The 27,361-nt window shown below is 70.0% G+C and overlaps 1 protein-coding gene across 1 annotated transcript; it reads left to right on the top strand.

Moving 5' to 3' along the window:
* LOC142824335 (transmembrane protein 8B-like) lies at positions 1-27,209 on the top strand (the record flags this gene model as incomplete). Its single annotated transcript, XM_075916214.1, is given in 13 exon segments — positions 1-151; positions 6,643-6,832; positions 10,739-10,946; positions 16,750-16,883; positions 17,269-17,540; positions 18,462-18,818; positions 20,286-20,372; positions 20,799-20,922; positions 22,563-22,705; positions 23,176-23,354; positions 24,895-25,041; positions 27,094-27,127; positions 27,130-27,209. Coding segments are annotated over 13 exon segments (2,073 nt in total), but the record flags the coding sequence as incomplete, so codon positions are not given.
* Positions 27,210-27,361: the final 152 nt, after the last annotated feature.

Here is a 27,361-nt window from a genome sequence, read left to right as displayed (position 1 = left end):
CCTGGCCAATGGGCGGGCGCACGGCCTGACGTCATGGCTGCGGGCAGCTGCGGGGATGGTGCGGGGCGCGCGGAGCGGAGCACGGCCCGGAGCATGGCCCGGCGGCGCCTGCTGCTGCTGCTGCTGCTGCTGGCCGCGGGGCCCCCGGCCGGTGAGTGGGGGCTGGGCCCTGCCGAGCCCCTGGGGGCCCTGCCACTGCTCAGCCCTGGGGGTCCCTGCCCCACTGAGTCCCTGGGGGTCCGCCCCGGAGCTCCTGCCCCTGCCAAGCCCCTGGGGGTCCCTGCCCCACTGAGCCCCTGGGGGTCCGCCCCGGAGCTCCTGCCACTGCTCAGCCCTGGGGGTCCCTGCCCCACTGAGTCCCTGGGGCTCTGCCCCGGAGCTCCTGCCCCTGCCAAGCCCCTGGGGGTCCCTACCCCACTGAGCCCCTGGGGGTCCGCCCCGGAGCTCCTGCCCCTGCCAAGCCCCTGGGGGTTCCTGCCCCACTGAGCCCCTGGGGGTCTGCCCTGGAGCTCCTGCCACTGCTTAGCCCTGGGGGTCCCTGACCCACTGAGTCCCTGGGGGTCTGCCCCGGAGCTCCTGCCACTGCTTAGCCCTGGGGGTCCCTGCCCCACTGAGTCCCTGGGGGTCCGCCCCGGAGCTCCTGCCCCTGCCAAGCCCCTGAAGATCCTTGTCCCTGCTAAGCCCTGGGGGTCCCTGCCCCACTGAGCATTCTGGGGAGCTGGGTGACCATGGTCTTGCTGTGCCCCATGGAGGGTTCCCTGCACCTGTGAGCACCTGAGGGGGGGGATGTCCCTTGGAGGGTTCCTGCCCCGGTGCTGATCCCCAGTGGGGCCGGGGGAGCTGTCCCTGCCGTGGTGCTGATCTCCAGTGGGGCCGGGGAGCTGTCCCTGCCCTGGTGCTGATCTCCAGTGGGGCCGGGGGAGCTGTCCCTGCCCTGGTGCTGATCTCCAGTGGGGCCGGGGAGCTGTCCCTGCCCCGGTGCTGATCTCCAGTGGGGCCGGGGAGCTGTCCCTGCCCCGGTGCTGATCCCCAGTGGGGACGGGGGAGCTGTCCCTGCCCCGGTGCTGATCCCCAGTGGGGACGGGGGAACTGTCCCTGCCCCGGTGCTGATCCCCAGTGGGGACGGGGGAACTGTCCCTGCCCCGGTGCTGATCCCCAGTGGGGACGGGGGAGCTGTCCCTGCCCCGGTGCTGATCCCCAGTGGGGACGGGGGAGCTGTCCCTGCCCCGGTGCTGATCCCCAGTGGGGACGGGGGAGCTGTCCCTGCCCCGGTGCTGATCCCCAGTGGGGACGGGGGAGCTGTCCCTGCCCCGGTGCTGATCCCCAGTGGGGACGGGGGAGCTGTCCCTGCCCCGGTGCTGATCCCCAGTGGGGACGGGGGAACTGTCCCTGCCCCGGTGCTGATCCCCAGTGGGGACGGGGGAACTGTCCCTGCCCCGGTGCTGATCCCCAGTGGGGACGGGGGAACTGTCCCTGCCCCGGTGCTGATCCCCAGTGGGGACGGGGGAACTGTCCCTGCCCCGGTGCTGATCCCCAGTGGGGACGGGGGAGCTGTCCCTGCCCCGGTGCTGATCCCCAGTGGGGCCGGGGGAACTGTCCCTGCCCCGGTGCTGATCTCCAGTGGGGCCGGGGGAGCTGTCCCTGCCCCGGTGCTGATCCCCAGTGGGGCCGGGGGAGCTGTCCCTGCCCCGGTGCTGATCCCCAGTGGGGCCGGGGGAGCTGTCCCTGCCCCGGTGCTGATCCCCAGTGGGGACGGGGGAGCTGTCCCTGCCCCGGTGCTGATCCCCAGTGGGGACGGGGGAACTGTCCCTGCCCCGGTGCTGATCCCCAGTGGGGACGGGGGAACTGTCCCTGCCCCGGTGCTGATCCCCAGTGGGGACGGGGGAACTGTCCCTGCCCCGGTGCTGATCCCCAGTGGGGACGGGGGAGCTGTCCCTGCCCTGGTGCTGATCCCCAGTGGGGACGGGGGAGCTGTCCCTGCCCCGGTGCTGATCTCCAGTGGGGCCGGGGGAGCTGTCCCTGCCCCGGTGCTGATCTCCAGTGGGGCTGGGGGAGCTGTCCCTGCCTCGGTGCTGTGCCAGTGCTAGGAGGCAGCTGTGCTGGGTGCTCCCTGCCTGGGCCGGGGGGTCAGATGCTGGAGTGATGGTTGCTGCTCTCAGGGGGGCTGTGCAGAGCACCCCACACTGCTCAGAGCATGAAAGTATTCACTCCCTATGGTGGGGTCCGGTCTCTGCCACCCCTCCTGCATCCTGAGAACCCTCTTTGTGCTCTGCCACACAGCCCGGTACCCACCTCCACACTCCATCTGACCCCATGCCATTCCCACCCTGCGCCATCACTGCACGCACCTCGGTACCTACCTCCTCTCCCCTGTGCCACCCTGTGCCCATTGACCCTGTGCTATTCCTGCACACACCTCTGTACCTAACCCCCACAAACCTGTCCCACACACGTCTGGTACAATGTGGCCCAGTGACTGTCAGCCGACGATCAGGGCAGTGAGTCCCTTATGACCGGCTGAAGTTCTTTTAAATTGTGCTTGGTTCTGTTACAGCAACTGAAGGAGTCAGGTTAAAGCTTAAACAGTTACTATTCTATTGTTACAGGGTAAACTTAGTTGTTAAATGCTGCTGCTGTGTTACAGATAACACAGCCACTACAAAGGACAGGACAGAAATTACACTAATAAGTCACTAATAGGGACCATGAAACCCCTTTGGTTCTCTGAGCTCTTATTAAATGCATGCAAATAGACACCTAGCAGGTATAATTCTCACCCCTGCGTTCCAGACTTGGGGTGCCCAGCGTCTTTCTCTCAATCCCTCGGGAAGAAGTAGGGCGAGGTTGGGCGTCCCACAGACCTCGGGAGACAATCAATACCTGCCAGCAGGTGTAGATGATTGGAGCTCAAAGGGGGTGGGCTACTAAACCCTCTTTATACCCCTTGGGTCACAAAGGCTTCTTCCTGGGCTCAAGTGGCCAGTTAGGAAAAATGGCTTTGAATGCCAAGTTTCCCACAAAGGGTGCAAAGCAGAATTCACACCTGGGAAAATGCAGACAATGGGCACCTCTGGTATGTGATGGGCGAAGATTCCTCTCCTGGGACAGTGCAGGCGTGTCAATTACTGGTACTAGCCATCAGGGCGACGGGAGGCCCCGGGTCGTCAGCTAGCCCATTTACTGTTTGGTTTCTGTTTATGGTAGAGTCAGGGACAGGCAGCACACCTGTGTTCCCAGGGCATCAAAGGGTGACTGCCTTTCTCTTGCTCTCTGGGGGGGGGGGGAGAACAAGATTGGGTTCATGTCTGGCTACAGTGACACAGAGGGTGCATTGCTGACATGGCCCAGCATGGCATGGGGTTCATGGTCTGGCATGGCCCAGTGTTGCACAGGCTGTGCGGCGTGGCTGACATGGCCCAGCATGGCACAGGGTGCATGGCATGGCACAGGGTGAGTGGCATAGCCAGCATGGCCCAGCGTGGCACAGGGTGAGTGGCATGGCACAGGGTGAGTGGCATAGCCAGCATGGCCCAACGTGGCACAGGGTTCATGGCATGGCCCAGCATGGCCCATGGTGCATGGCATGGCTGGCATGGCCCAGTGTGGCACAAGTTTTGTGGCATGGCCGGCATGGCTCAGCATGGCATAGGGTGAATGGCATGGCCCAGTGTGGTACAGGGTGCATGGCATGGCCCAGTGTGGTACAGGGTGCATGGTATGGCCCAGCGTGGCACAGGGTTTGTGGCATGGCTGGCATGGCCCAGTGTGGCACAAGTTTCGTGGCATGGCCGGCATGGCCCAGCATGGCATAGGGTGAATGGCATGGCCCAGTGTGGTACAGGGTGCATGGCATGGCCAACATGGCCCAGCATGGCATAGGGTGCATGGCATGGCCCAGTGTGGTACAGGGTGCATGGCATGGCCAACATGGCCCAGCATGGCATAGGGTGCATGGCATGGCCCAGTGTGGTACAGGGTGCATGGCATGGCCAACATGGCCCAGCATGTCATAGGGGGGCATGGCATGGCCAACATGGCCCAGCATGGCATAGGGTGCATGGCATGGCCCAGTGTGGTACAGGGTGCATGGCATGGCCAACATGGCCCAGCATGGCATAGGGTGCATGGCATGGCCCAGTGTGGTACAGGGTGCATGGCATGGCCAACATGGCCCAGCATGGCATAGGGGGGCATGGCATGGCCAACATGGCCCAGCATGGCATAGGGGGCATGGCATGGCCCAGTGTGGTACAGGGTGCATGGCATGGCCAACATGGCCCAGCATGGCATAGGGGGGCATGGCATGGCCAACATGGCCCAGCATGGCATAGGGGGGCATGGCATGGCCAACATGGCCCAGCATGGCATAGGGTGCATGGCATGCATGCACCCACTTCTTCTGCCTTCCAGGAGCCACAGTGACCCTGTGCAAAGGTCATAGAAGGGTTTGGGGTCCATCCCCTCTTCCATCCGGAGCGGGGGTGGGGCATGGAGCAGGGACTGGCTGGGGTGGCCCTGCCCTGTGCAATTTGTGCTGTTCAGTTTGCCCTGGCCCCTCCCTCTTCCCTGCCAACATGGGACCCTCCCGTCCCCACTTGCTGAGTTCTGGGGGGGGGGGGGCAGTGACCCCACGTACTCTGCTAATCTCGATTTTTTCTGGTCTGGTCTAGGCCGAGTAGGGCCCTGTGGCCTGGCTGGGGGAGGGGCCCTGTGGTCTGGTTGAGGGGGCCCTGTGGCCTGGCTGGGGGAGGGGCCCTGTGGCCTGGCTGGGGGAGGGGCCCTGTGGCCTGGCCAGGGGAGGGGCCTGTGACATAATGGGGGGGTGTCTGCTCTGTGACCCGGGGTCCCCTGCGCTGGGCTGTGGGATTCCCACTGACTCACCCACATGGGGATTGGCCCAGACACCCAGGCCCAGCCTGAGCAGGGAACAAGGCTCTTCCCGGGGGGGGGGGGGGGGGAGACAAAGGGAGGGAGATGGAGACAGACACCTGGCTGGGGGGCAGGGCCTGGGGGGTGGGGCAGTCTTGTTGGGGAAAACATGAAGAGAAGAGACTGAGCTGAGCACTGGGGGTTCGGGGCCTGCACACCCCACCCCAAGGGGGCTGAGGCTGCCTGCCCCTCACTCCGATGCCCACATGGAAGCCGGGCTGGGCTGTACCTCGCAGAAGCAATAACCCCTCCCTATTCGACTAGCTGGTGGAGTTTCATTGTGTTGCAGACGGGGTGCAGGATCGAGGGGATCCCCAAGGCGCCCCCACAGATCCCTGTGGCCTGGCTGGGGGAAGGGTCTTGTGTTTTGGCTGGGAGAGAGGCCTGTGATGGGGCGTCGCGGGCCCCGCCCTGCACCCCGTCCGCAGCCAGAGGGGCTCCCAGCCAGGCCGCAGAACAGAAGGTTTGTTGCTTCTCCGAGATCCAGCGCAGCGCGGGCTCCACATTGCCACAGGGGCCAGGGCAGAGCCTGGTCCTCCTGGGGGGAGGGGTTCACGGGCCCCTGAACCTCCCGTCCTGGACTTAAGGTACGTCTAGACTACATGGCTCTGGCGCCAGAGGCATGTAGATGAGGCTACCAGACATAGGAAAATGAAGCGGTGATTTAAATAATCGCCGCTTCATTTAAATTTACCTGGCTGCCGCGCTGAGCTGATCAGCTGTTTGCCGGCTCAGCGCGATGGTCTGGACACGCGGGTGGCGACATCAAAGGCATTTGTCGACCACCCAGGTAACCCTCCTGGGACGAGGTATTATTTAAATCGCCGCTTCATTTTCCTATGTCTGGTAGCCTCATCTACATGCCTCTGGCGCCAGAGCCCTGTAGGGTAGACGTACCCATAGTCTGCTCCCTCCATGCTTCCCTCCGCCAAGCCTGCCCCAGCCCCCAGCAACTCGTCCCCCAGCCCCCAGGCAGCCCGGCCCTGGCTCTGTTCGGGTTCCACCCCCAGCCCGGGTGTCAGGCGGCTGGGCCATGCCCACGTGCCCCCCTCAGGGACCATCCCCCGCTGGGCACCGCACGCAAACACACACACACACACACACACACACACACACACAGTCTCTGCAGAGCAGCACAGGCCAGTCGGGGTTGCCCAGCACAACACGGACACCATCGCCTGCCCAGCCAGCGCGGATCCTGGGCCGCAAGAGTGCACAGCCCCCCCCACCACGTCACAGGCTGTGTCCTGGCTGGGGGAGGGGCCCTGTGGCCTGGCAGGAGGAGGGGCCCTGTGTCTTAGCTGGGGGAGTGGCCTGTGACCGCACTGAGCGGGGGCCCTGTGTCCTGGCGTGGGGAGGGGCCCTGTGGCCTGGTGGGGGGAGGGGCCCTGTGGCCCGGCTGGCAGAGGGGCCCTGTGTCCTGGCAGGGAGAGGGGCCCTGTGGCCCAGCTGGCAGAGGGGCCCTGTGGCCTGGCGGGGGAGGGGCCCTGTGGTCAGGTGGGGGAGGGGCCCTGTGGCCTGGCGGGGGAGGGGCCCTGTGGTCAGGTGGGGGTGGGGCCCTGTGGCCCGGCGGGGGAGGCTCAGACGCTGGGGAGCAGGTCGGTGGGCGGCGTGGATGGGGCAGGGGCCGGGGGCAGGCATGTGAGCGACGTGGGGGTGCCGGAGCTTTCTGGTGCCAAGCGAGGCGCCCGGCTCACGCCCCCCTCCCCGCAGACGGGCTCTTTGTGACGGATTACTTCACCCGCACCCCCCGCAAGCTGAGCCCCTTCCGCTCCTTCGCCAGCGTCGAGCTCTTCCACTTCCGCATCCCCGAGGACACCCTGCTCGCCGTCTGGAACCTCATCCTCTTCAAGGAGCAGGGCGGCACCTTCGGGGACCGGTGCCCGGACCGCAGCGTCACCGTGTGAGTGCCACGGGGCGCGGCCCGGCCAGACACGGGCGCTGGAACTCCCCAGGGCGGGCAGGGTGGGGCAGGATGGGGGGCTGGGTGTGGCTTGGTCAGGACACGGGTGCTGGAATTCCCCAGGGCGGGCAGGGTGGGGCAGGATGGGGGCTGGGCATGGCCCGGCCAGACACGGGTGCTGGAACTCCCCAGGGCGGGCAGGGTGGGGTCTGGGTGTGGTCCAGTCAGGACACGGGCGCTGGAACTCCCCAGGGAGGGCAGGATGGGGCAGGATGGGGGCGGGGCGCGGCCCGGCCAGACATGGGCACTAGAATTCCCCAGGGCAGGCAGGGTGGGGCAGGATGGGGGCTGGGTGTGGCCTGGTCAGGACACGGGTGCTGGAATTCCCCAGGGCGGGCAGGGTGGGGCAGGGTGAGGGGCACAGGGCATGGCCCAGCCAGGATGCAGGTGCTGGAATTCCCCAGGGCGGGCAGGGTGGGGTGGGGGGGGGCAGGGCATGGCCGGGTCAGGCGCAGGCGCTGGAATTCCCTTGGGCGGGTGCTGCCTGGGGCCCAGCCCGGATGGCACAGGGGCATGTGCTGGTGCTGTCCCCCCCTCAGCTGCAAGGCCCCTCGCTCCCACCTGCCCTCAGTGCAGGCTGAGTCTGCTGGGGCCAGCTCCCTGCCTGCCCCTGCCCCTGCCCCGCCCACACAAGTGACAGGCCAGGCCACAGGATCGGCCCGAGCTACGGCAGCGTCTCCCCCGGCACAGCCAGACTCTCCGCCGGGCACGGTGCGGGGCCGTAGGGTAACTGGCTCAGCAGGGCTAGCTCGCCCCTGGAGGCCACGTCCAGCTGTGGCTGTTGACCAGGGCAGGCAGGGACACCTCCCCCCTCTTTCCCCTCCCCCCCAGGCTTACCTGGCCTCTGGCTGCTGGGAGCTGGGCCGGGGGATGGGGAGGGGTCACTAGATAAACTGCCCTGTTCTGCTTCCTGCCTCTGGGCCCCCGGCTCGGCCACGTAGATTCTGAGCTGAGCTGCGTGGACTCTGGGCTGAGCCGCATGGACTCTGGGCTGAGCCGCGTGGACTCTGGGCTGGGCCGCGTGGACTCTGGGCTGAGCCGCGTGGACTCTGGGCTGAGCCGCGTGGACTCTGGGCTGAGCCGCGTGGACTCTGGGCTGGGCCGCGTGGACTCTGGGCTGAGCCGCGTGGACTCTGAGCTGGGCCGCGTGGACTCTGGGCTGAGCCGCGTGGACTCTGGGCTGGGCCGCGTGGACTCTGGGCTGAGCCGCGTGGACTCTGGGCTGGGCCGCGTGGACTCTGGGCTGAGCCGCGTGGACTCTGGGCTGGGCCGCGTGGACTCTGGGCTGGGCCGCGTGGACTCTGGGCTGAGCCGCGTGGACTCTGGGCTGAGCCGCGTGGACTCTGGGCTGGGCCGCGTGGACTCTGGGCTGGGCCGCGTGGACTCTGGGCTGAGCCGCGTGGACTCTGAGCTGGGCCGCGTGGACTCTGGGCTGAGCCGCGTGGACTCTGGGCTGGGCCGCGTGGACTCTGGGCTGAGCCGCGTGGACTCTGGGCTGGGCCGCGTGGACTCTGGGCTGGGCCGCGTGGACTCTGGGCTGAGCCGCGTGAACTCTGAGCTGGGCCGCGTGGACTCTGAGCTGAGCCGCGTGGACTCTGAGCTGGGCCGCGTGGACTCTGGGCTGAGCCGCGTGGACTCTGGGCTGAGCCGCGTGGACTCTGAGCTGGGCCGCGTGGACTCTGGGCTCGGCCGCGTGGACTCTGGGCTGAGCCGCGTGGACTCTGGGCTGGGCCGCATAGACTCTGAGCTGAGCCGCGTGGCCCGGCTGATGTTCTCCAGCCTGTTGGGCAAAGCCGGGAGCCCAGGGGTGGCAAGTGGGATTCTGGGAAACGGTCCCATGTCAAAATCGTCCCCTGCAAGTCTGGGCTTCGGCACCCGGCTACCGCGTCCCAGCCAGGCGCTGCTCGCCGGCGAGGATGGGGATGAACCGAGCCCTGCCAACCTGCTTCGCATGGGTGGGCTCCGCACCCGCGGCCGGGGCTGCCGGACCTGTGACCAGGGCTCTCAGTAGCAGAGTCAAGGGCTGTCGGTAGCCAAGTCCGGGGCGGTCGGTAGAGGGGGCAGAGGGGCCGGTGGCAGCCGTGTCCGGGGCCGGCGGTAGCCGAGTCTGGGGCTGTCAGTAGCCGTGTCCGGGGCGGTCAGTAGCCGAGTCTGGGGCTGTCAGTAGCCGTGTCCGGGGCGGTCGGTAGCTGTGTCTGGGGCTGGCGGTAGCCGTGTCTGGGGCCGGCGGTAGCCGTGTCCGAGGCGGTCAGTAGCCGAGTCCGGGGTGGTCGGTAGCCGTGTCCGGGGCCGGCGGTAGCCGAGTCCGGGGCGGTTGGTAGCCATGTCCGGGGCGGTCGGTAGCCGAGTCTGGGGCCGGCGGTAGCCATGTGTGGGGCGGTCGGTAGCCGAGTCTGGGGCCGGCGGTAGCCGTGTGTGGGGTGGTCGGTAGCCGAGTCTGGGGCCGGCGGTAGCCGTTCCGGGGCTGCCGGGACTCACTGCCGGGGCCGCTGGGACCCGTGGCTCATTTGCAGACGTGGCTGTGGCTGCCAGGTTTGCGCCCGGGCAGGCTCTCGCTGGGAACCCGTCTCGCAAGCCGGGCCAGGCGGCTCTGTGCCTCCCCGTGGAGCAGCCAGGTGTCTGCCCTTTGCCGCAGCCCGACACTCCCCGCAGTCGTTTTCGCAGCCCCTTCTGCAGGCTTCTTAGCTGGAGGCTCCACGGGCACCAGGAGCCCAGGGGCCAGATGGGACCGGCTCTGCCCCCGCCAGGCTGGGCTGCGGAGGCCGGTTCCCATGCCAGGCCTTGCCAGCCGATTGCACACGGCTCCTTGTGACGGCGCGTCGGGGAGCCCCACCCTGCCCAGATCCAGCCCAGCGTAGGTTTGATGCAGGCTTGGGACAGGCCCATCCCTAGTGCCCCTGGGGCGGGTTCACTGGCCCTGAACCGCCTGTACTGGTGTCAGTCGTCTTCCTCCGTGCTCCCCCTACCCCCTCTCCCAACCACCCATCACTCCTCCCCCAGGCAGCCCCCCTTCCTTCGTTCAAACCCCTCCCCCGGGTGAGACGGGCCTAGGCCATGGCCTCCGTGTCTGCCCTCAGGGCCCCCCCTCCCGGCCGCGCTGGGCCGTGCTTGCAGACACCGGCCAGTAGGGGTCGCCCACAGCCCACACAGCCACCAGTGACTGCCCAGCAGAGTGGGCGCAGGGCCACACGAGTAGACCCCCCCCACGTCACACTCCTTACCGCCGTGTGGCCTGGCTCCTGGCGGCCCCCCTCCCAGCCGGGGAACACCTGGGCCCCCGGATCCCAGGGCAGCCAGAGGGGCCCTCAGCCACATGGCACCAGCCCCCCTTGGCGGAGCCGATAGTGAGCCAGGCCCCTCAGGGTGCCCTCCTGCCTCCAGCGTAGCCCGGGAGCCTCGCTGGGACTCTACATTGCTCACCCATCCGCTGCGGGACACCCCCCTCCTGGCCTGCATGGCCCCTGGAGCAGACCTACCCCCAGTAACCACACACAGTGCAGTGGGAAACTGAGGCACGCCTGGGCGGGATACAGTCTACAGCCCGCTCCCTCGTCACACTTGTGCTCACAGCCCTGTACCCACCGCCCGCTGCGGTGCTGAGACCCAGCTGGCAAATGGCTGGTGTGAGCCATCCCACGGGCCCCCGGGCCTGGCTCAGACCCCAAGAGTGTGGGGGGCCCGGCCCAGACTGAGAGCAAGGGTTTCTCCCTGCGATCTGCTGGGCTTGCCCGTCACAGGGCGTTGGGGGCGGGCAGGGCCTTGGCACAGCCGGGTGGGAGCACAGGAGTGCAGGGGCTGTACCCCCCAGCCCCCCACCCCTCCCCTCATGCGCTCTCTGCCCGGCAGGTATTTCCGCTCTGGGGCCCCCCCGGTCATCGCCCCCCTGCACACCCACTTCCCCAGGGACACGGCCGTCCCCGGCTCCTTCGCGCTGACCCTCGCCTGGAGCCTGCCCAACCGCACCACCGGCGTCTTCAACCTCACCAGCCCGTTGCCCGGGGACTGGTTCCTGGCCGCCCACCTGCCCAAGGACCAGGGCAAGATCTCCGTCAAGGTGAGGGGCCGGGGGCGGTTAGGGGTCACGCCTCCCCCAGACACCGGGCAGGGCCCCAGGCTGGGTCGGGCAGGACAAAGTCCCCCTTGCTGGGTCTGGGGGAGCGGAGGGGGTTCCCTGTTGCTGTGTCCGGGGGAGCAGAGGGGGTTTCCCATTGCTGGGTCTGGGGGAGCAGAGGGGGTTCTCCCTTGGTGGGTCTGGGGGAGCGGAGGGGGTTCCCTGTTGCTGGGTCTGGGGGAGCAGAGGGGGTTCTCCCTTGGTGGGTCTGGGGGAGCAGAGGGGGTTCCCTGTTGCTGTGTCCGGGGGAGCAGAGGGGGTTTCCCATTGCTGGGTCTGGGGGAGCAGAGGGGGTTCCCCATTGCTGGGTCTGGGGGAGCAGAGGGGGTTCCCTGTTGCTGTGTCCGGGGGAGCAGAGGGGGTTTCCCATTGCTGGGTCTGGGGGAGCAGAGGGGGTTTCCCATTGCTGGGTCTGGGGGAGCAGAGGGGGTTCCCTGTTGCTGTGTCCGGGGGAGCAGAGGGGGTTTCCCATTGCTGGGTCTGGGGGAGCAGAGGGGGTTCCCCATTGCTGGGTCTGGGGGAGCAGAGGGGGTTCCCCGATGCTGTGTCTGGAGGAGCAGAGGGGGTTCCCCATTGCTGTGTCCGGGGGAGCAGAGGGGGTTCCCCATTGCTGTGTCCAGGTGAGCAGAAGGGGGTTCCCCATTGCTGTGTCCAGGGGAGCAGAGGGGGTTTCCCTATTGCTGTGTCCGGGGGATCAGAGGGGGTTCCCCGTTGCTGTGTCCGGGGGAGCAGAGGGGGGTTCCCTGTTGCTGTGTCCAGGGAGAGGAGGGGGTTTCCCCATTGCTGTGTCCAGGGGAGCAGTGGGGGTTCCCCGTTGCTGTGTCCGGGGGAGCAGAGGGGGTTCCCCGTTGCTGTGTCCAGGGAGTGGAGGGGGTTCCCCATTGCTGTGTCCAGGAGAGCAGAGGGGGTTCCCCGTTGCTGGGTCCGGGAGAGGACGGGGGGTTCCCCATTGCTGTGTCCGGAAGAGCAGAGGGGGTTCCCCGTTGCTGTGTCCAGGGAGAGGAGGGGGGTTCCCTGTTGCTGTGTCCAGGAGAGCAGAGGGGGTTCCCCATTGCTGTGTCCGGGGAGTGGAGGGGGTTCCCTGTTGCTGTGTCCAGGGGAGCAGAGGGGGTTCCCTGTTGCTGTGTCCGGGGAGCAGAGGGGGTTCCCCATTGCTGTGTCCAGGGGAGCAGAGGAGGGGTTCCCTGTTGCTGTGTCCGGGGGAGCAGAGGGGGTTCCCCGTTGCTGTGTCCAGGGGAGCAGAGGAGGGGTTCCCTGTTGCTGTGTCCGGGGGAGCAGAGGAGGGGTTCCCTGTTGCTGTGTCCGGGGGAGCAGAGGTGGTTCCCCGTTGCTGTGTCCAGGGAGCAGAGGTGGTTCCCCGTTGCTGTGTCCAGGGAGAGGAGGGGGGTTCCCCATTGCTGTGTCCAGGGAGCAGAGGTGGTTCCCTGTTGCTGTGTCCAGGGGAGCAGAGGGGGGTTCCCTGTTGCTGTGTCTGGGGGAGCGGAGGGGGGTTCCCCGTTGCTGTGTCCGGGGGAGCGGAGGGGGGTTCCCCGTTGCTGTGTCCGGGGGAGCAGAGGGGGTTCCCCGTTGCTGTGTCTGGGGGAGCAGAGGGGGGTTCCCTGTTGCTGTGTTTGGGGGAGCAGAGGGGGTTCCCCGTTGCTGTGTCCGGGGAGTGGAGGGGGGTTCCCTGTTGCTGTGTCCAGGGAGTGGAGGGGGTTTCCCTGTTGCTCTGTCTGCGGGAGGAGGAACCCAGACACCTGGCACAAGCTGCCCTGGGTTGTGGTCACGGCCTCCCTGCAGTGTCTGGGGCTGATGTGGCTCAGTTGCGGGCGGGGGGGGCACTTCCAGCAGCCATGAGAAAGTGAGAATACGGGGGGGGGGGGGCTTGTACAGACCGTGTGCTCCCAGGCCCTCCTCAGGCCCATTGTGACAGGGCCCCCTGGCCCGGGGTGCAGGCTTTTCTCAGGAATCGCAGCTTGCGAGCGTGCGCCTGTGGGTCCAGGCAGGTTAGAACGTCCCCCCCCCCCCCGGGATTGTGCGCCCCGGCGCCTGCTGTCGGATTTGTGCCGCGCGCCCCCTTGGTGGCCAGCGCGCAGCAGGGGCCGGCACACGGGGCCGATGGCAGGAGGCTACGGCGGGCGGCCCGGGGACGGTGCCACGGGTAGAGGTGTGCACCGCGCCGGCTGCGGGGTTGGTTCCTGGGCGGGCGGGGGGTGTTTCGCTCAGCGGCGACCGGCCTGCCCCGAGGGGCGTGCGGGGAGGGACTGCCATGGAGGCCGCGGTGGGTCTGAGACGAGGAGCGGGAGGCGTTAGCTGGAGCTCTGACGCTCTGTTGCTTCCTCCCTCGGCTCCGTCCTGTAGTAGGAGACTTCGGGGCCCCGCCGGCTCGGCCAGCCTGTGTCTTGGCACCACCCAGCATCCCCCCGTCACAATGGGCCTGAGCCGGGCCGGCGGGCGCCTGGCTCTGTGCTACCTCAGAGCTCCCCAACCTTTTTTAAAGCCCAGCCCGGCAAACCCATCCCCACACTTTCGGCAGACGGGTAATAGTTTATTTGCATATTCAGTATGCACATTCATTTGCATAAAATCATTCCGATCAGAGTGTGCAGATCTGTACCACACTCAACCAAATTCGGTTAAAAGAACCTTTCCCTCCGTACCGTGAGCCAGTGACCCCTGTGCGAAGTGGGTCTGGAATGGAACCGGGCCGATGTCAGGAGCCAGGCCACAAGCAGCCTGAACGCCTGGAAGCCCCCGAGGGTCTGGCACCGTCCCACGCAGCAGGCCCGGAGCCCCCGCGAAGCGCGCAGCCAGACTCCCTCAGCACAGAGCCCGTCCGCACGGCCGGAAACACGAGATCCTCTCGCTGGTGCCTGAATGAAATACATCAGACGTGGAACGCGGAGGCTGCGTCTTTTTGCACGTTTCTTGGAAGTTTACAGCCCTGGCCCCCAGAGCCGCCGCAAACAGCCAGCTTCAGCCCTGGCAGCCGCCAGCCACGCGCCCAGGGCACACCCCAACCGCCTGGGCGTGGCCTGGCAGTGTGCCACGGCTGGGGACCCCTGCAATAGGTCACCCCCCACACCCTCGCCTTCTAGCCCTGCTGGAAAGGGGCCACGCGATGGAGTTTGGAGCCACGTGTGCGAGGCCCATGGTTTGGCTGCTCACAGCCGATCCCCTCGCCCACGGCCTGGTGCATGGGACAGTCCCATCCTGGTCCCATTTGTCCCTCCGGGACATGCTGCTAAGTCCTTTCAGGGCAGCACCGGAGCCCTGCACGCTGGGAGCAGATGCTGCCCTGCCCCGCCCCCGCCCCTACCCCACCACACCTGCCCAAGGGCTGTGGCAAAGGTAGAACAGTGTTTGCAACAATGGCTGGTGTGAGCACATCCCAGTCAGAGAACATCGGGCCGGGGGAGTCTGGCCCAGCTGGGCTCGGGGGAGTGAGGGGGGTCCCTATGGCCCAGCTGGGCTTGGGGGGGAGTGAGGGGGGTCCCCATGGCCCAGCTGGGCTCTGGGGGAGAGTGAGGGGGGTTCCCATGGCTCAGCTGGGCTTTGGCGGGAGTGAGGGGGGTCCCCATGGCACAGCTGGACTCTGGGGGGGAGTGAGAGGGGTTCCCTTGGCCCAGCTGGGCTTGGGGGGGAGTGAGGGAGGTCCCCATGGCCCAGCTGGGCTCAGGGAGGAGTGAGGGGGGTTCCATGGCACAGCTGGACTCTGGGGGGGAGTGAGAGAGGTTCCCATGGCACAGCTGGGCTCTGGGGGGAAGTGGGAGGGGTCCCCATGGAATAGCTGGGCTCTAGGGGAGTGTGAGGGGGGTCCCCATGGCACAGCTGGGCTCAGGGGGGGAGTGAGGGGGGTCCCCATGGCACAGCTGGGCTCAGGGGGGGAGTGAGGGGGGTTCCCATGGCTGAACTGGACTCGGGGGGGGGAGTGAGGGGGGTCCCCATGGCACAGCTGGGCTCAGGGGGGGGACTGAGGGAGGTTCCCATGGCTGAGCTGGGCTCTGGGGGGGGAGTGAGGGGGGTTCCCATGGCTCAGTTGGGCTTGGGGGGGAGTGAGGGGGGTCCCCATGGCTCAGTTGGGCTCGGGGGGGGGGAGTGAGGGGGGTCCCCATGGCCCAGCTGGGCTCAGGGGGGGAGTGAGGGGGGTTCCCATGGCTGAGCTGGGCTCTGGGGGGGGAGTGAGGGGGGTTCCCATGGCTCAGTTGGGCTTGGGGGGGAGTGAGGGGGGTCCCCATGGCTCAGTTGGGCTCGGGGGGGGGAGTGAGGGGGGTCCCCATGGCCCAGCTGGGCTCCGGGGGGGAGTGAGGGGGGTTCCCATGGCCCAGCTGGGCTCTGGGGGGGGGAAGTCAGGGGGGTTCCCATGGCTCTACTCTGGGGGCAGTGAGGGGGGTTCCTATGGCTCAGCCTGGCTGGGGGGGGGAGTGAGGGGGGTTCCCATGGCTCAGCTGGGCATGGGGGGGGGAGTGAGGGGGTTTCCCATGGCCCGGGTAGGCTCTGGTGAGAGGTGAGTCCTCGAGCTCTAAGCGGGGTCCCCAGCTCACCTGGGCTGTGAGCTTCCCCCACCCAGCCAGGCCCTGAGTGTGTGTGGGGGGGGGGAATGTGCCGTAGTGGGGGGTGTCTGCTCTGTGACCCAGGGTCCCCCTGCGCTGGGAGGGGAGATTCTCACTGACTCTCCCAAATGTGGATTAACCAGACACCCAGGCTCAGCCCCACAGGGAGACACAAACAGGGGAGGGGGAGACCAGCACCTGGCTGGGGGGGCAGGGGGAGAAGAGGCGAAGGGGGGGCCTAGGGGCGATGGGCCCCCCTAATCCTAGGGCAGAGGCATCCTGGCCCCGGCCCCTGTAGCCACATCCCGTCTGTGCTGGGCTGTGCTGGGCTCTGGCCGTGGGGGGTTGGGGGGCCGGGGGGGCCTGACTCTGGCCGTGGGGGTGTGCGGGGTTGGGGGGCCTGGCTCTGGCCATGGGAGGCCGGGGGGCCTGGCTCTGGCCACGGGGAGTTGGGGGGCCGGGGGGGCCTGGCTCTGGCCATGGGGGGTCGGGGGGCCTGGCTCTGGCCGTGGGGGGTTGGGGGCCTGGGGGCCTGGCTCTGGCCTGGGGGAGTCAGAGAAGGGGGCCTGGCTCTGGCCGTGGGGGGCCTGACTCTGGCCGTGGGGGTGTGGGGGGTCGGGGGGTCTGGCTCTGGCCGTGGGGGGTGGGGGGCTGGGGGGGCCTGGCTCTGGCCGTGGGGGGGTCGGGGGGCCTGGCTCTGGCCACGGGGGGTTGGGTGGCCGGGGGGGCCTGGCTCTGGCCGTGGGGGGTCGGGGGGCCTGGCTCTGGCCTGGGGGGGGGTCAGAGAGGGGGGCCTGGCTCTGGCCTGGGAGAGTGGGGGGCCTGGCTCTGGCCTGGGGGAGTCAGAGAAGGGGGCCTGACTCTGGCCGTGGGGGGGTGGGGGGTCGGGGGGTCTGGCTCTGGCCCTGGGGGGTCGGGGGGCCTGACTCTGGCTGTGGGGGTGTCGGGGGACCTGGCTCTGGCCCTGGAGGGGTCAGGGGGCCTGGCTCTGGCCCTGGGGGGTCGGGGGGCCTGGCTCTGGCCGTGGGGGGGTGGGGGGTCGGGGGGCCTGTCTCTGGCCGTGGGGGGTTGGGGGGCCGGGGGGGCCTGACTCTGGCCATGGGGGGGTGGGGGGTTGGGGGGCCTGGCTCTGGCCGTGGGGGGGGGGGGGGTCGGGGGGCCTGGCTCTGGCCGTGGGGGCGGGCTTGTCACTAGCCCAGCTGTGACCCCCACAGGGCCTGTCCGAGGAGTGCCAGTACCTCTTCCAGCCCCAGCTCATCGTGCAGCGCCTCGTGGGCATCGCCGTGCTGTACCCCGGCTACGCCAGCCCCCAGAGCATCGCGCCCCCCAGCCGCTCCAGCCTCTACAAGTGAGTGCGGGGCCCTGCCCGGGGCCTCAGTCTGTGGGGCTCAGCTCTGGGGCTCTCCCAGCTCAGGGTGGGCCGTGCTCCCAGCTGGCTGGGGATCTCCCCACGTCCTGCCCCTCCCAGTCGCTGAGCCTAGCGCCTCCTGGCCCCCCACTTGGGGGGGGGGGGACAGGGCTGGGGTGACTCATTCAGCCCCCCCACTTCCGAGGGGGCACCCCTCCCCCGGGCAGACTCAGCCTGAGCACCCACTGGCCCGGGACCCAAGGGCTGGGGCAGGAGCCGGGGGCAGGGAGCGTCCGGGGTGGCTGCTGCTGTGGGGCCCGTGGTGTGTGGGCCAGCGCCGGCCTCGCCACGGGGACCCGCCCGGCTGACGCCCCCTCCCCCGCAGGGTCTTTGTGCCCAGCCACACGTGGCGGGTGCTGGTGCGGGTGCTGGGCTGCCAGGCCGGGAACCGCAGCGCCGCGGGCTGCCCGCTCTGGCTGAGGGTGCGAGCCAAGGCGCCCCCGCTGCACAACTCCACGGCGCTGGACTGCCGGGAGCGGGCGCCCTGCCAGCTGGCGCTGGACCTGCCCTTCTGGCACCAGTGGTACTACCTGCTGCTGGAGACGGCGCCAGGCACGCTGGGCAGCGTGCACTTCCAGCTCACCGTGCAGCTCACAGGTGAGAGCCGGGGCGGGGGCTCCCGGGGCCCAGCCTGCCCCCAGAGGGAGGGAGCGGGGGGCCGAGAGCCAGGGGTCTGGGGAGACCTGCTGGGGCGGTGCCAGGCCAGTCTGCAGCACCAGCTTCCCAGCTGCCCTGGCTGGCGGGTGAGGCGGGGCCGGGCGCAGCGGGTGGGGCTGACTCGGGGGGCAGGCTGTGGGGCTGAGCAGCGGGGCACGGGATCGGGGCTGGGCCCCCAGCTTCATCGTGCCAGAGCCTCCAGGGAGCCCCCAGCCGCACAGCCGGCGCCCTGCCCGCCCGACACACTGGGGGAGCCGGGCCCCTGGCCAGGCCTGCAGCCCCCTCGCCCGCGCAGACCGCCGGGCTCAGCCGCCCTGGCACGGCCCAGGCAGGGCACCGAAGGGCAGTTCCCAGGCTCCGGCTCCATGTCTCACTCTGACCTCCTCAGTCGGAGAGCCCCCCCCCCCCCCCAGGCCCCTGCGCCCCGGGTATCACCGCCTCAGGACTGGGTTCTCAGCCAGTCCTCTAGGACCAAGCTGGCTCACACAGCCCGGGGACACCCCCACCCCGGTGCCTCAACAACCCCCCACGGGGGAGCATGCAAAGTGTAAGGGAAACTGAGGCACACAGGCAGCCCAAAAACATTGCAAAAAATGCCCCCTTTGTCCCATGCTTGACATATCCAGGCAGCCCCTCCCCCGGCAGCCAGACACAGCCATCCCCAGAGGGAAACTAAGTCATTAGCCACTGGACCAACTAACCAAGGCCGGGGAGGAGTCTCCACTGAATCCGGCGTGGCTGGTTCCAGGAGCTGTGCCCGGTTGAGGGGCTGGTCTCAGTGGGGCCTCTGGCCTGGGGATGTCTGGGGGGCCGGGGCAGCCTGCTGGTGGGGCGGGCGGTGACGGCTCTCGCCCCCTGCAGACTGCACCAGGCCCAGCCCGGCCCGGCCTCCAGTCCTGCCCTCGGGCGCGGCCATGAACATGCCTCAGTCCTTCGGCGCCCTGGTCAGCCTGTCGCTGGGGGAGAGCCCGCCCCCCCCGGCGCCCAACGGCACCTGGCAGCCGCCCGCCCCGGCGCCCACGGCCGAGCGCTGCTGGCCCGTCCGGCCCACGCTCCGCAACGAGCTCGACACCTTCTCGGTGCATTTCTACATCTTCTTCGGGCCCAACGTCTCGGTGCCGCCCGACCGGCCCGCCCTCTTCGGCCTCAGCCTGCTGCCCGTGCTGGACAGCGGGGGGGTGCTGAGCCTGGAGCTCAAGCTCAACGTGGTGAGTGCCCCCCCGCGAGGACGGGCCACAAGGCCAGGGCAGGGGGCGGGGCTGCAGGTCAGAATCAGGGGCGGGGCTGGGGGGCCAGGCTGGGATGGGGGCTGCGGTCGGAGTTGGGGGCACCGGCAGGGCTGGGGGGCCAGGCTGGGATGGGGGCTGTGGTTGGAGTTGGGGGGCACCGGCAGGGCTGGGGGGCCAGGCTGGGATGGGGGCTGTGGTTGGAGTTGGGGGGCACCGGCAGGGCTGGGGGGCCAGGCTGGGATGGGGGCTGTGGTTGGAGTTGGGGGGCCAGGCTGGGATGGGGGCTGTGGTTGGAGTTGGGGGGCACCGGCAGGGCTGGGGGGCCAGGCTGGGATGGGGGCTGCGGTCGGACTTGGGGGGCACCGGCAGGGCTGGGGGGCCAGGCTGGCATGGGGGCTGCGGTCGGAGTTGGGGGGCACCGGCAGGGCTGGGGGGCCAGGCTGGGATGGGGGCTGTGGTTGGAGTTGGGGGGTCCAGGCTGGGATGGGGGCTGTGGTCGGAGTTGGGGGACACCGGCAGGGCTGGGGGGCCAGGCTGGGATGGGGGCTGTGGTTGGAGTTGGGGGGCCAGGCTGGGATGGGGGCTGTGGTCGGAGTTGGGGGGCACCAGCAGGGCTGGGGGGCCAGGCTGGGATGGGGGCTGTGGTTGGAGTTGGGGGGCCAGGCTGGGATGGGGGCTGTGGTCGGAGTTGGGGGGCACCAGCAGGGCTGGGGGGCCAGGCTGGGATGGGGGCTGTGGTTGGAGTTGGGGGGCCAGGCTGGGATGGGGGCTGTGGTTGGAGTTGGGGGGCCAGGCTGGGATGGGGGCTGTGGTTGGAGTTGGGGGGCCAGGCTGGGATGGGGGCTGTGGTCGGAGTTGGGGGGCCAGGCTGGGATGGGGGCTGTGGTCGGAGTTGGGTGGCACCGGCAGGGCTGGGGGGCCAGGCTGGGATGGGGGCTGTGGTTGGAGTTGGGGGGCCAGGCTGGGATGGGGGCTGTGGTTGGAGTTGGGGGGCACCGGCAGGGCTGGGGGGCCAGGCTGGAATGGGGGCTGTGGTTGGAGTTGGGGGGCACCGGCAGGGCTGGGGGCCCAGGCTGGGATGGGGGCTGTGGTCGGAGTTGGGGGGCCAGGCTGGGATGGGGGCTGTGGTCGGAGTTGGGGGGCCAGGCTGGGATGGGGGCTGTGGTTGGAGTTGGGGGGCCAGGCTGGGATGGGGGCTGTGGTTGGAGTTGGGGGGCCAGGCTGGGATGGGGGCTGTGGTTGGAGTTGGGGGGCCAGGCTGGGATGGGGGCTGTGGTCGGAGTTGGGGGGCCAGGCTGGGATGGGGGCTGTGGTCGGAGTTGGGGGGCCAGGCTGGGATGGGGGCTGTGGTCGGAGTTGGGGGGCCAGGCTGGGATGGGGGCTGTGGTTGGAGTTGGGGGGCCAGGCTGGGGTGTCTGTTCAGTGTCGGGCTCCGTCCCTTTCAGTCGTCCCTGCGGGGGGGAGAACGTGACGGTCTTCGGGTGTCTGACCCACGAGGTGCCGCTGACGGCCGGGGGCAACGCGTCGGTCACCTGTCAGACAGGTGAGGCCTGGCCGGCCCACCTCCCTGCTGCCAGCAGGTGGGGCCAGAGGCAGGGGCTGGGGCGTTGGTGCGCCCAGCGGGGGGCGCTGTGGGGGCAGGGCTGTTGGAGCACACGGGGTCCCTGGCCTAGCCCAGGCCGGCTAACCTGGGGCAGCCCCGCGTGGACGCAGCCGGCCGCGTGGCGGGAGCCCGGAGTGGCTGTGGGGCGCTGGGCCCTGGCGTGGCAGCAGGGGCTGCCCGGGGGGGGGGGGGGGGTTCCTGCCCCACCGCTCTGTCCTGTTGCTGCAGCAGGGACCCGCCCGGCCTTGCACGGAACAGGGCTGCCAGGGCAGATGTGACCTCACACCGGCTGCAGGTGTCCCCCCCGAGGCCCCGGGCCCCTCCCTTCCCGTGGCCCCCAGTTCACTGCCGCCTGCCCCTCCGCAGGGTCCCTGGCTGGCTTCCTGCTGTCGGTCAACAGCTCGGCCAGCCTGGCCCGCGTGCGGGTGCCCTACCCCCAGACGGGCAGCTGGTACCTGAGCCTGCGTTCACTCTGCGCCACGGAGCACGGGTAAGGCAGCGTGAGGGACTGGGGGGGGCCGCTGCCCCATGGCTCACAGTGGGGGCCGGCCGACGGGGAGAGGCGGCTTGGGGGGGACCCTGGCAGGAGGGTGGGGCGGTGGGTTCCCTGGCGATGGAGTCGCAGCTCAGGACGGGCAGGGCCCATGCCCAGCGCGCCCCTTCCCGTGCCAGGCCTCCAGGGGGCGCCCTGCCGCTGTCCCTCTGCGAGGGCGGCTGGGGGGGTCTGACGGGCCGGGCCCACGGTGCCCCGGGGGGCAGGGGGCTGGGGGTGCGCTGCTGCCTGCTGGTTCTGCACAGCGGGCCCAGCTGGGTCTGCCAGTGACGGCCGAGGGCACCACCCCACCTGGGCCAGGCTGGCCCCCGGCCGCCCCCCCGGCCGCCCACCCACGTCCCCGGAAGAGTCCTTTGGAAACCGAGTGCAGGCTCCCCGCCCCCTGCCCCACCCCAGGAGCCCCCGCTCTGGTAACCCCCAGGCCGGGCGTCTCGTGGCACAGCACCTCCTTGGGACCCCACCGAGAGCGAGGGGCCCCAGGCAGAGCAGCTCAGCCGCAGGGCACTTGTGCCCGCTCCCCCACTGCCCGGGCACTCGCCGCGTGGCCCTCCGCCCGGGGGACAAGGCTCTGAGCGCGGGTCTGCCTGAGCGGCCGTGGCCAAGGACCCGCTGACTCAGCACCTCCCACGGGAGCGGGCGGCAAACGTGGCCTGGCCCGACTACGTGGGTGTGGCCAGAAGCCGCCCTGGTGCTGCCACGTGGCAGGTTAGTGGCACAGCCTGGTCATTGGCTGCCCCCGTGCCAGAGCCTGCCCCCCTCCCACACCATGGGGGCCCGGGCGAGTGGGGGCTGTTCAACGGGCTGTGTGGGTGTGAATGGGCCCACGTGCGAGGGGCTGTGTGTGTGCAAGTGGGGCACGTGCGAGGGGCTGTGTGTGTGTCAGTGGGCATGCGTGCGAGGGACTGTGCATATGAATGGCAGGCCGTGCGAGGGGCTGTGTGCATATGAATGGGCCGTGCGAGGGGCTGTGTGCGTGAGTGAGCATGCGTGCGAGGGGCTGTGTGCATATGAATGGGCCGTGCGAGGGGCTGTGTGCGTGAGTGAGCATACGTGCGAGGGACTGTGTGCATATGAATGGCGGGCCATGCGACGGGCTGTGTGTGTGCGAGTGGGCATGCGTGCGAGGGACTGTGTGCATATGAATGGCAGGCCGTGCGAGGGGCTGTGTGTGTCAGTGGGCATGCGTGCGAGGGACTGTGTGCATATGAATGGGCCGTGCGAGGGGCTCTGTGTGTCAGTGGGCATGCGTGCGAGGGACTGTACGCATATGAATGGGCCGTGCGAGGGACTGTGTGCATATGAATGGGCTGTGCGAGGGGCTGTGTGTGTCAGTGGGCATGCGTGCGAGGGACTGTGCACATATGAATGGGCCGTGCGAGGGGCTGTGTGTGTCAGTGGGCATGCGTGCGAGGGGCTGTGCACATATGAATGGGCCGTGCGAGGGGCTGTGTGTGTCAGTGGGCATGCGTGCGAGGGGCTGTGTGCATGTGAATGGGCCGTGCGAGGGGCTGTGCCCATTGCCTGGGTCTCGTGCCCCGCTCCCTGCCTCCCCGTGCTGAGGCCAGGCTGTGGGGCAGGTTCGAGCCCTGCGTGAACGTGACGGCTGAGGTGTATCTACGGACCTACCTCTCCCCCTGCATCGACGACTGCGGCCCCTACGGCCAGTGCAAGCTGCTGCGCACCAGCAACTACCTGTACGCGGCCTGCGAGTGCAAAGCAGGTGAGGGCGGAGCGGGCAGGGTCGGGGATGAGCAGGTGCTGGTGCAGGGCCGCCAGGCGAGGGGCAGGGGCTCAGGTGGGCAATGGCGGGCGAGGGGCACTGGGCTGATGGGAGGGGGGACGCGGGGCTCACGCAGGCAGTGGCGGGTGCAGGATGTGGGGCGCGGGGGCTGACGGGGGCAGGGGTGCAGGCAGGCAGTAGCGGGTGCGGGACGTGGGGCTGGGGGGGTGCGGGGGTGACAGGAGGGGGGCAGGGGTGCAGGCAGGCAGTAGCGGGTGCGGGACGTGGGGCTGGGGGGGTGCGGGGGTGACGGGAGGGGGGCAGGGGTGCAGGCAGGCAGTAGCGGGTGCGGGACGTGGGGCTGGGGGGGTGCGGGGGTGACAGGAGGGGGGCAGGGGTGCAGGCAGGCAGTAGCGGGTGCAGGACATGGGGCTGGGGGGGGGCGTGGGGCTGACGGGCTCTCGCCGCAGGCTGGAACGGCTGGGGCTGCACAGACAGCGCCCAGGCCTCCTCCTACAGCTTCCAGCTCCTGGCCACGCTGCTGCTCTGCCTCAGCAACCTCATGTTCGTGCCGCCCGTGGCCATCGCCGTGCGCAGCCGCTACCTGCTGGAGGCCTCCGTCTACGTCTTCACCATGTTCTTCTCCACCGTGAGTCTGGTCCGGAGCGTGGGCTGTGGGCGGAGCCTGGCCCGGGGCGTGGGCTGTGGGCGGAGCTGGGCCTGGGCTGTGGGCGGAGCCTGGCCCGGGGCGTGGGCTGTGGGCGGAGCCGGGCCCAGGGCGGGGCTGTGGGTGGAGATGGGCCCAGGGTGTGGGCTGTGGGCGGAGCCGGGCCCAGGGTGTGGGCTGTGGGCGGAGCCGGGCCCAGGGTGTGGGCTGTGGGCAGAGCCGGGCCCAGGGCGTGGGCTGTGGGTGGAGACGGGCCCAGGGCGTGGGCTGTGGGCAGAGCCGGGCCCAGGGCGTGGGCTGTGGGTGGAGACGGGCCCAGGGCGTGGGCTGTGGGTGGAGACGGGCCCAGGGCGTGGGCTGTGGGTGGAGACGGGCCCAGGGCGTGGGCTGTGGGCGGAGACGGGCCCAGGGTGTGGGCTGTGGGCGGAGCCGGGCCCAGGGCGTGGGCTGTGGGTGGAGCCGGGCCCAAGGCGTGGGCTGTGGGTGGAGACGGGCCCAGGGTGTGGGCTGTGGGCAGAGCCGGGCCCAGGGCGTGGGCTGTGGGCGGAGCCGGGCCAGGGCGTGGGCTGTGGGTGGAGCCGGGCCCAGGGCGTGGGCTGTGGGTGGAGCCGGGCCCAGGGCGTGGGCTGTGGGTGGAGCCGGGCCCATTGTGTGGGCTGTGGGCGGAGCCGGGCCCGGGGCGTGGGCATGGCAGACGGGCTGGTGCCGGAGCCGGGCATGCTGGGAGTGGGTTGCCCGTGCTCATGGCGAGGCTGGGGCTGGTACGACACACTGGGGGCTCCAGGCCTGGTTCCAGCGTGGGGCAGGTGGGAGGTGATGGGGGAAGGGACGGCTCCTGGCTCCCCTGGGAAGGGCTCCTGTGGCTGACCCTGCGGGGCCCTGTCGCTCTATGTTGGGGGGCCGGGTGGGGGCAGCGGGGGGGCCGGGCGGGGGCAGCCGGGGGGGCCGGGCAGGGCAGCCGGGGGGCCGGGCGGAGGCAGCCGGGGGGCCGGGCGGGGGCAGCCGGGGGGCCAGGCGGGGGCAGCGGAGGGGCCGGGCAGGGCAGCCGGGGAGCCGGGCGGGGCAGCCGGGGGGGCAGGGCAAGGCAGCCGGGGGGCCGGGCGGGGCAGCCGGGGGGCCGGGCGGGGCAGCCGGGGGGCCGGGCGGGGCAGCCGGGGGGCCGGGCGGGGGCAGCGGGGGGCCGGGCAGGGCAGCCGGGGGGCCGGGCGGGGACAGCGGGGGGCCGGGCAGGGCAGCCGGGGGGCCGGGCGGGGACAGCGGGGGGCCGGGCAGGGCAGCCGGGGAGCCGGGCGGGGCAGCCGGGGGGCTGGGCGGGGGCAGCCGGGGGGGCAGGAGAAGGCAGCCGGGGGGCCGGGCGGGGGCAGCGGGGGGCCGGGTGGGGTAGCCGGGGGGGCCGGGCGGGGGCAGCTGGGGGGCCGGGCGGGGCAGCCAGGGGGGCCGGGCGGGGGCAGCTGGGGGGCCGGGCGGGGCAGCCGGGGAGCCGGGCGGGGCAGCCGGGGGACTGACGGCAGCTCCCCCCCAGTTCTACCACGCCTGCGACCAGCCAGGCATTGCCGTGTTCTGCATCATGGAGTACGACGTGCTGCAATTCTGTGACTTCCTGGGCTCCCTCATGTCCGTCTGGGTCACCGTCATCGCCATGGCCCGGCTCCAGCCCCTCGCCAAGCAGGTGACGGGCAGGCGGCTCTGCCCCCCGGGGCTCCTGCCTTCCTCCGCACCCTGTCCCCTGGGAACCCTGCCCCCCAGCAACTCCTGTCCTCTCCCGCGCCCTGCTCCCCGGGAACCCTGCCCCCCTGGGGCTCCTGTCCTCTCCCGCACCCTGCCCCCCGGGAACCCTGCCCCCCTGGGGCTCCTATCCTCCCACACACCCTGTCCCCTGGGAGCTCTGCCCCCCAGCAACTCCTGTCCTCTCCCACGCCCTGCCCCCCAGGAACCCTGCCCCCCTGGGGCTCCTGTCCTCTCCCGCACCCTGCCCCCCGGGAACTCTGCCCCCCTGGGGCTCCTGTCCTCTCCCACGCCCTGCCCCCCAGGAACCCTGCCCCCCTGGGGCTCCTGTCCTCTCCCGCACCCTGCCCCCCGAGAACCCTGCCCCCCAGCAACTCCTGTCCTCTCCCACGCCCTGCCCCTGGGAACCCTGCCCCCCAGCAGCTCCTGTCCTCTCCCACGCCCTGCCCCCCAGGAACCCTGCCCCCCTGGGGCTCCTGTCCTCACCCGCACCCTGCCCCCGGGAACCCTGCCCCCCAGCAACTCCTGTCCTCTCCCACGCCCTGCCCCCCAGGAACCCTGCCCCCCCTGGGGCTCCTGTCCTCTCCCGCACCCTGCCCCCCGGGAACCCTGCCCCCCAGCAACTCCTGTCCTCTCCCGCACCCTGCCCCCCGGGAACCCTGCCCCCAGCAACTCCTGTCCTCTCCCGCACCCTGCCCCCCGGGAACCCTGCCCCCCTGGGCTCCTGTCCTCTCCCGCACCCTGCCCCCCGGGAACCCTGCCCCCCAGCAACTCTGTCCTCTCCCGCACCCTGCCCCCCGGGAACCCTGCCCCCCTGGGGCGCCTGTCCTCTCCCGCACCCTGACCCTGGGAACCCTGCCCCCGGGGCTCCTGTCCTCTCCCGCACCCTGACCCTGGGAACCCTGCCCCCCTGGGGCTCCTGTCCTCCCCCACACCCTGCCTTCCTGTAATAAGGGCCTTCTGGGGAGCACTGCTCACAGCCCCAGCCTGGGTCCTCCCCGCACGGCACCGAACCAGCCGCACCCAGCGCATCAGCAACCCCCCCGGCCGGCAAGGAGCCTCCCCAGCAAATCCCCTCGGACACCCCAGTGCTCCCTGTGCCCCCCCAGCCCCCTTACACAGGGGAGAGGTTATAACCCACCCCCCACCGTCCCCTCAGACACCCCAGTGCTCCCTGTGCCCCCCAGCCCCCCTTACACAGGGAGAGGTTATAACCCATCCCCCACCTCCCCTCACACCCCAGTGCTCCCTGTGCCCCCAGCCCCCCTCACACAGGGGAAAGGTTATAACCCATCCCCCACCTCCCCTCAGACACCCCAGTGCTCCCTGTGCCCCCCAGCCCCCCTCACACAGGGGAGAGGTTATAACCCATCCCCCACCTCCCCTCAGACACCCCAGTGCTCCCTGTGCCCCCCAACCCCCCTCACACAGGGGAGAGGTTATAACCCACCCCCCACCGTCCCCTCAGACACCCCAGTGCTCCCTGTGCCCCCCAGCCCCCCTTACACAGGGGAGAGGTTATAACCCATCCCCCACCTCCCCTCACACCCCAGTGCTCCCTGTGCCCCAGCCCCCCTCACACAGGGGAAAGGTTATAACCCATCCCCCACCTCCCCTCAGACACCCCAGTGCTCCCTGTGCCCCTCAGCCCCCCTTACACAGGGGAGAGGTTATAACCCATCCCCCACCTCCCCTCAGACACCCCAGTGCTCCCTGTGCCCCCAGCCCCCCTCACACAGGGGAAAGGTTATAACCCATCCCCACCTCCCCTCAGACACCCCAGTGCTCCCTGTGCCCCCCCAGCCCCCCTCACACAGGGGAGAGGTTATAACCCATCCCCACCTCCCCTCACACACCCCAGTGCTCCCTGTGCCCCCAGCCCCACCTCACACAGGGGAAAGGTTATAACCCATCCCCCACCTCCCCTCAGACACCCCAGTGCCCCCCCACACAGGGGAGAGGTTGCCCCCCGCTAACCCGCGTGCTCCCGGTGCAGGTGCTGTACCTGCTGGGTGCGATGCTGCTCTCCATGCTCTGCAGCTGGATCGGCACGGGCTCTGGAACCTGCTGGGGCCCAGCCTCTTCGCCGTGGGCATCATGGCCGTCGCCTGGGTGAGCCTGGCGCTGCGGGGGGGCTCCCGGGGCTGCTGTCCCCTCCCCCCACGGCTGTGAGCCTGCCCCTCCACTCCCTCCTCCAGCTGCCCCCCCTTTCCTGGGGATGTCCCCCACTGTCCCCCAGGGCTGTGAGCCTGCCCCCCCTTTCC

The sequence above is a fragment of the Pelodiscus sinensis genome, unplaced genomic scaffold (assembly GCF_049634645.1).
Source record: "Pelodiscus sinensis isolate JC-2024 unplaced genomic scaffold, ASM4963464v1 ctg180, whole genome shotgun sequence".
Lineage (NCBI taxonomy): Eukaryota > Metazoa > Chordata > Testudines > Trionychidae > Pelodiscus > Pelodiscus sinensis.
Note: the sequence above shows the minus strand (reverse complement) of the source record. Positions and strands in the feature narration are given on the sequence as shown.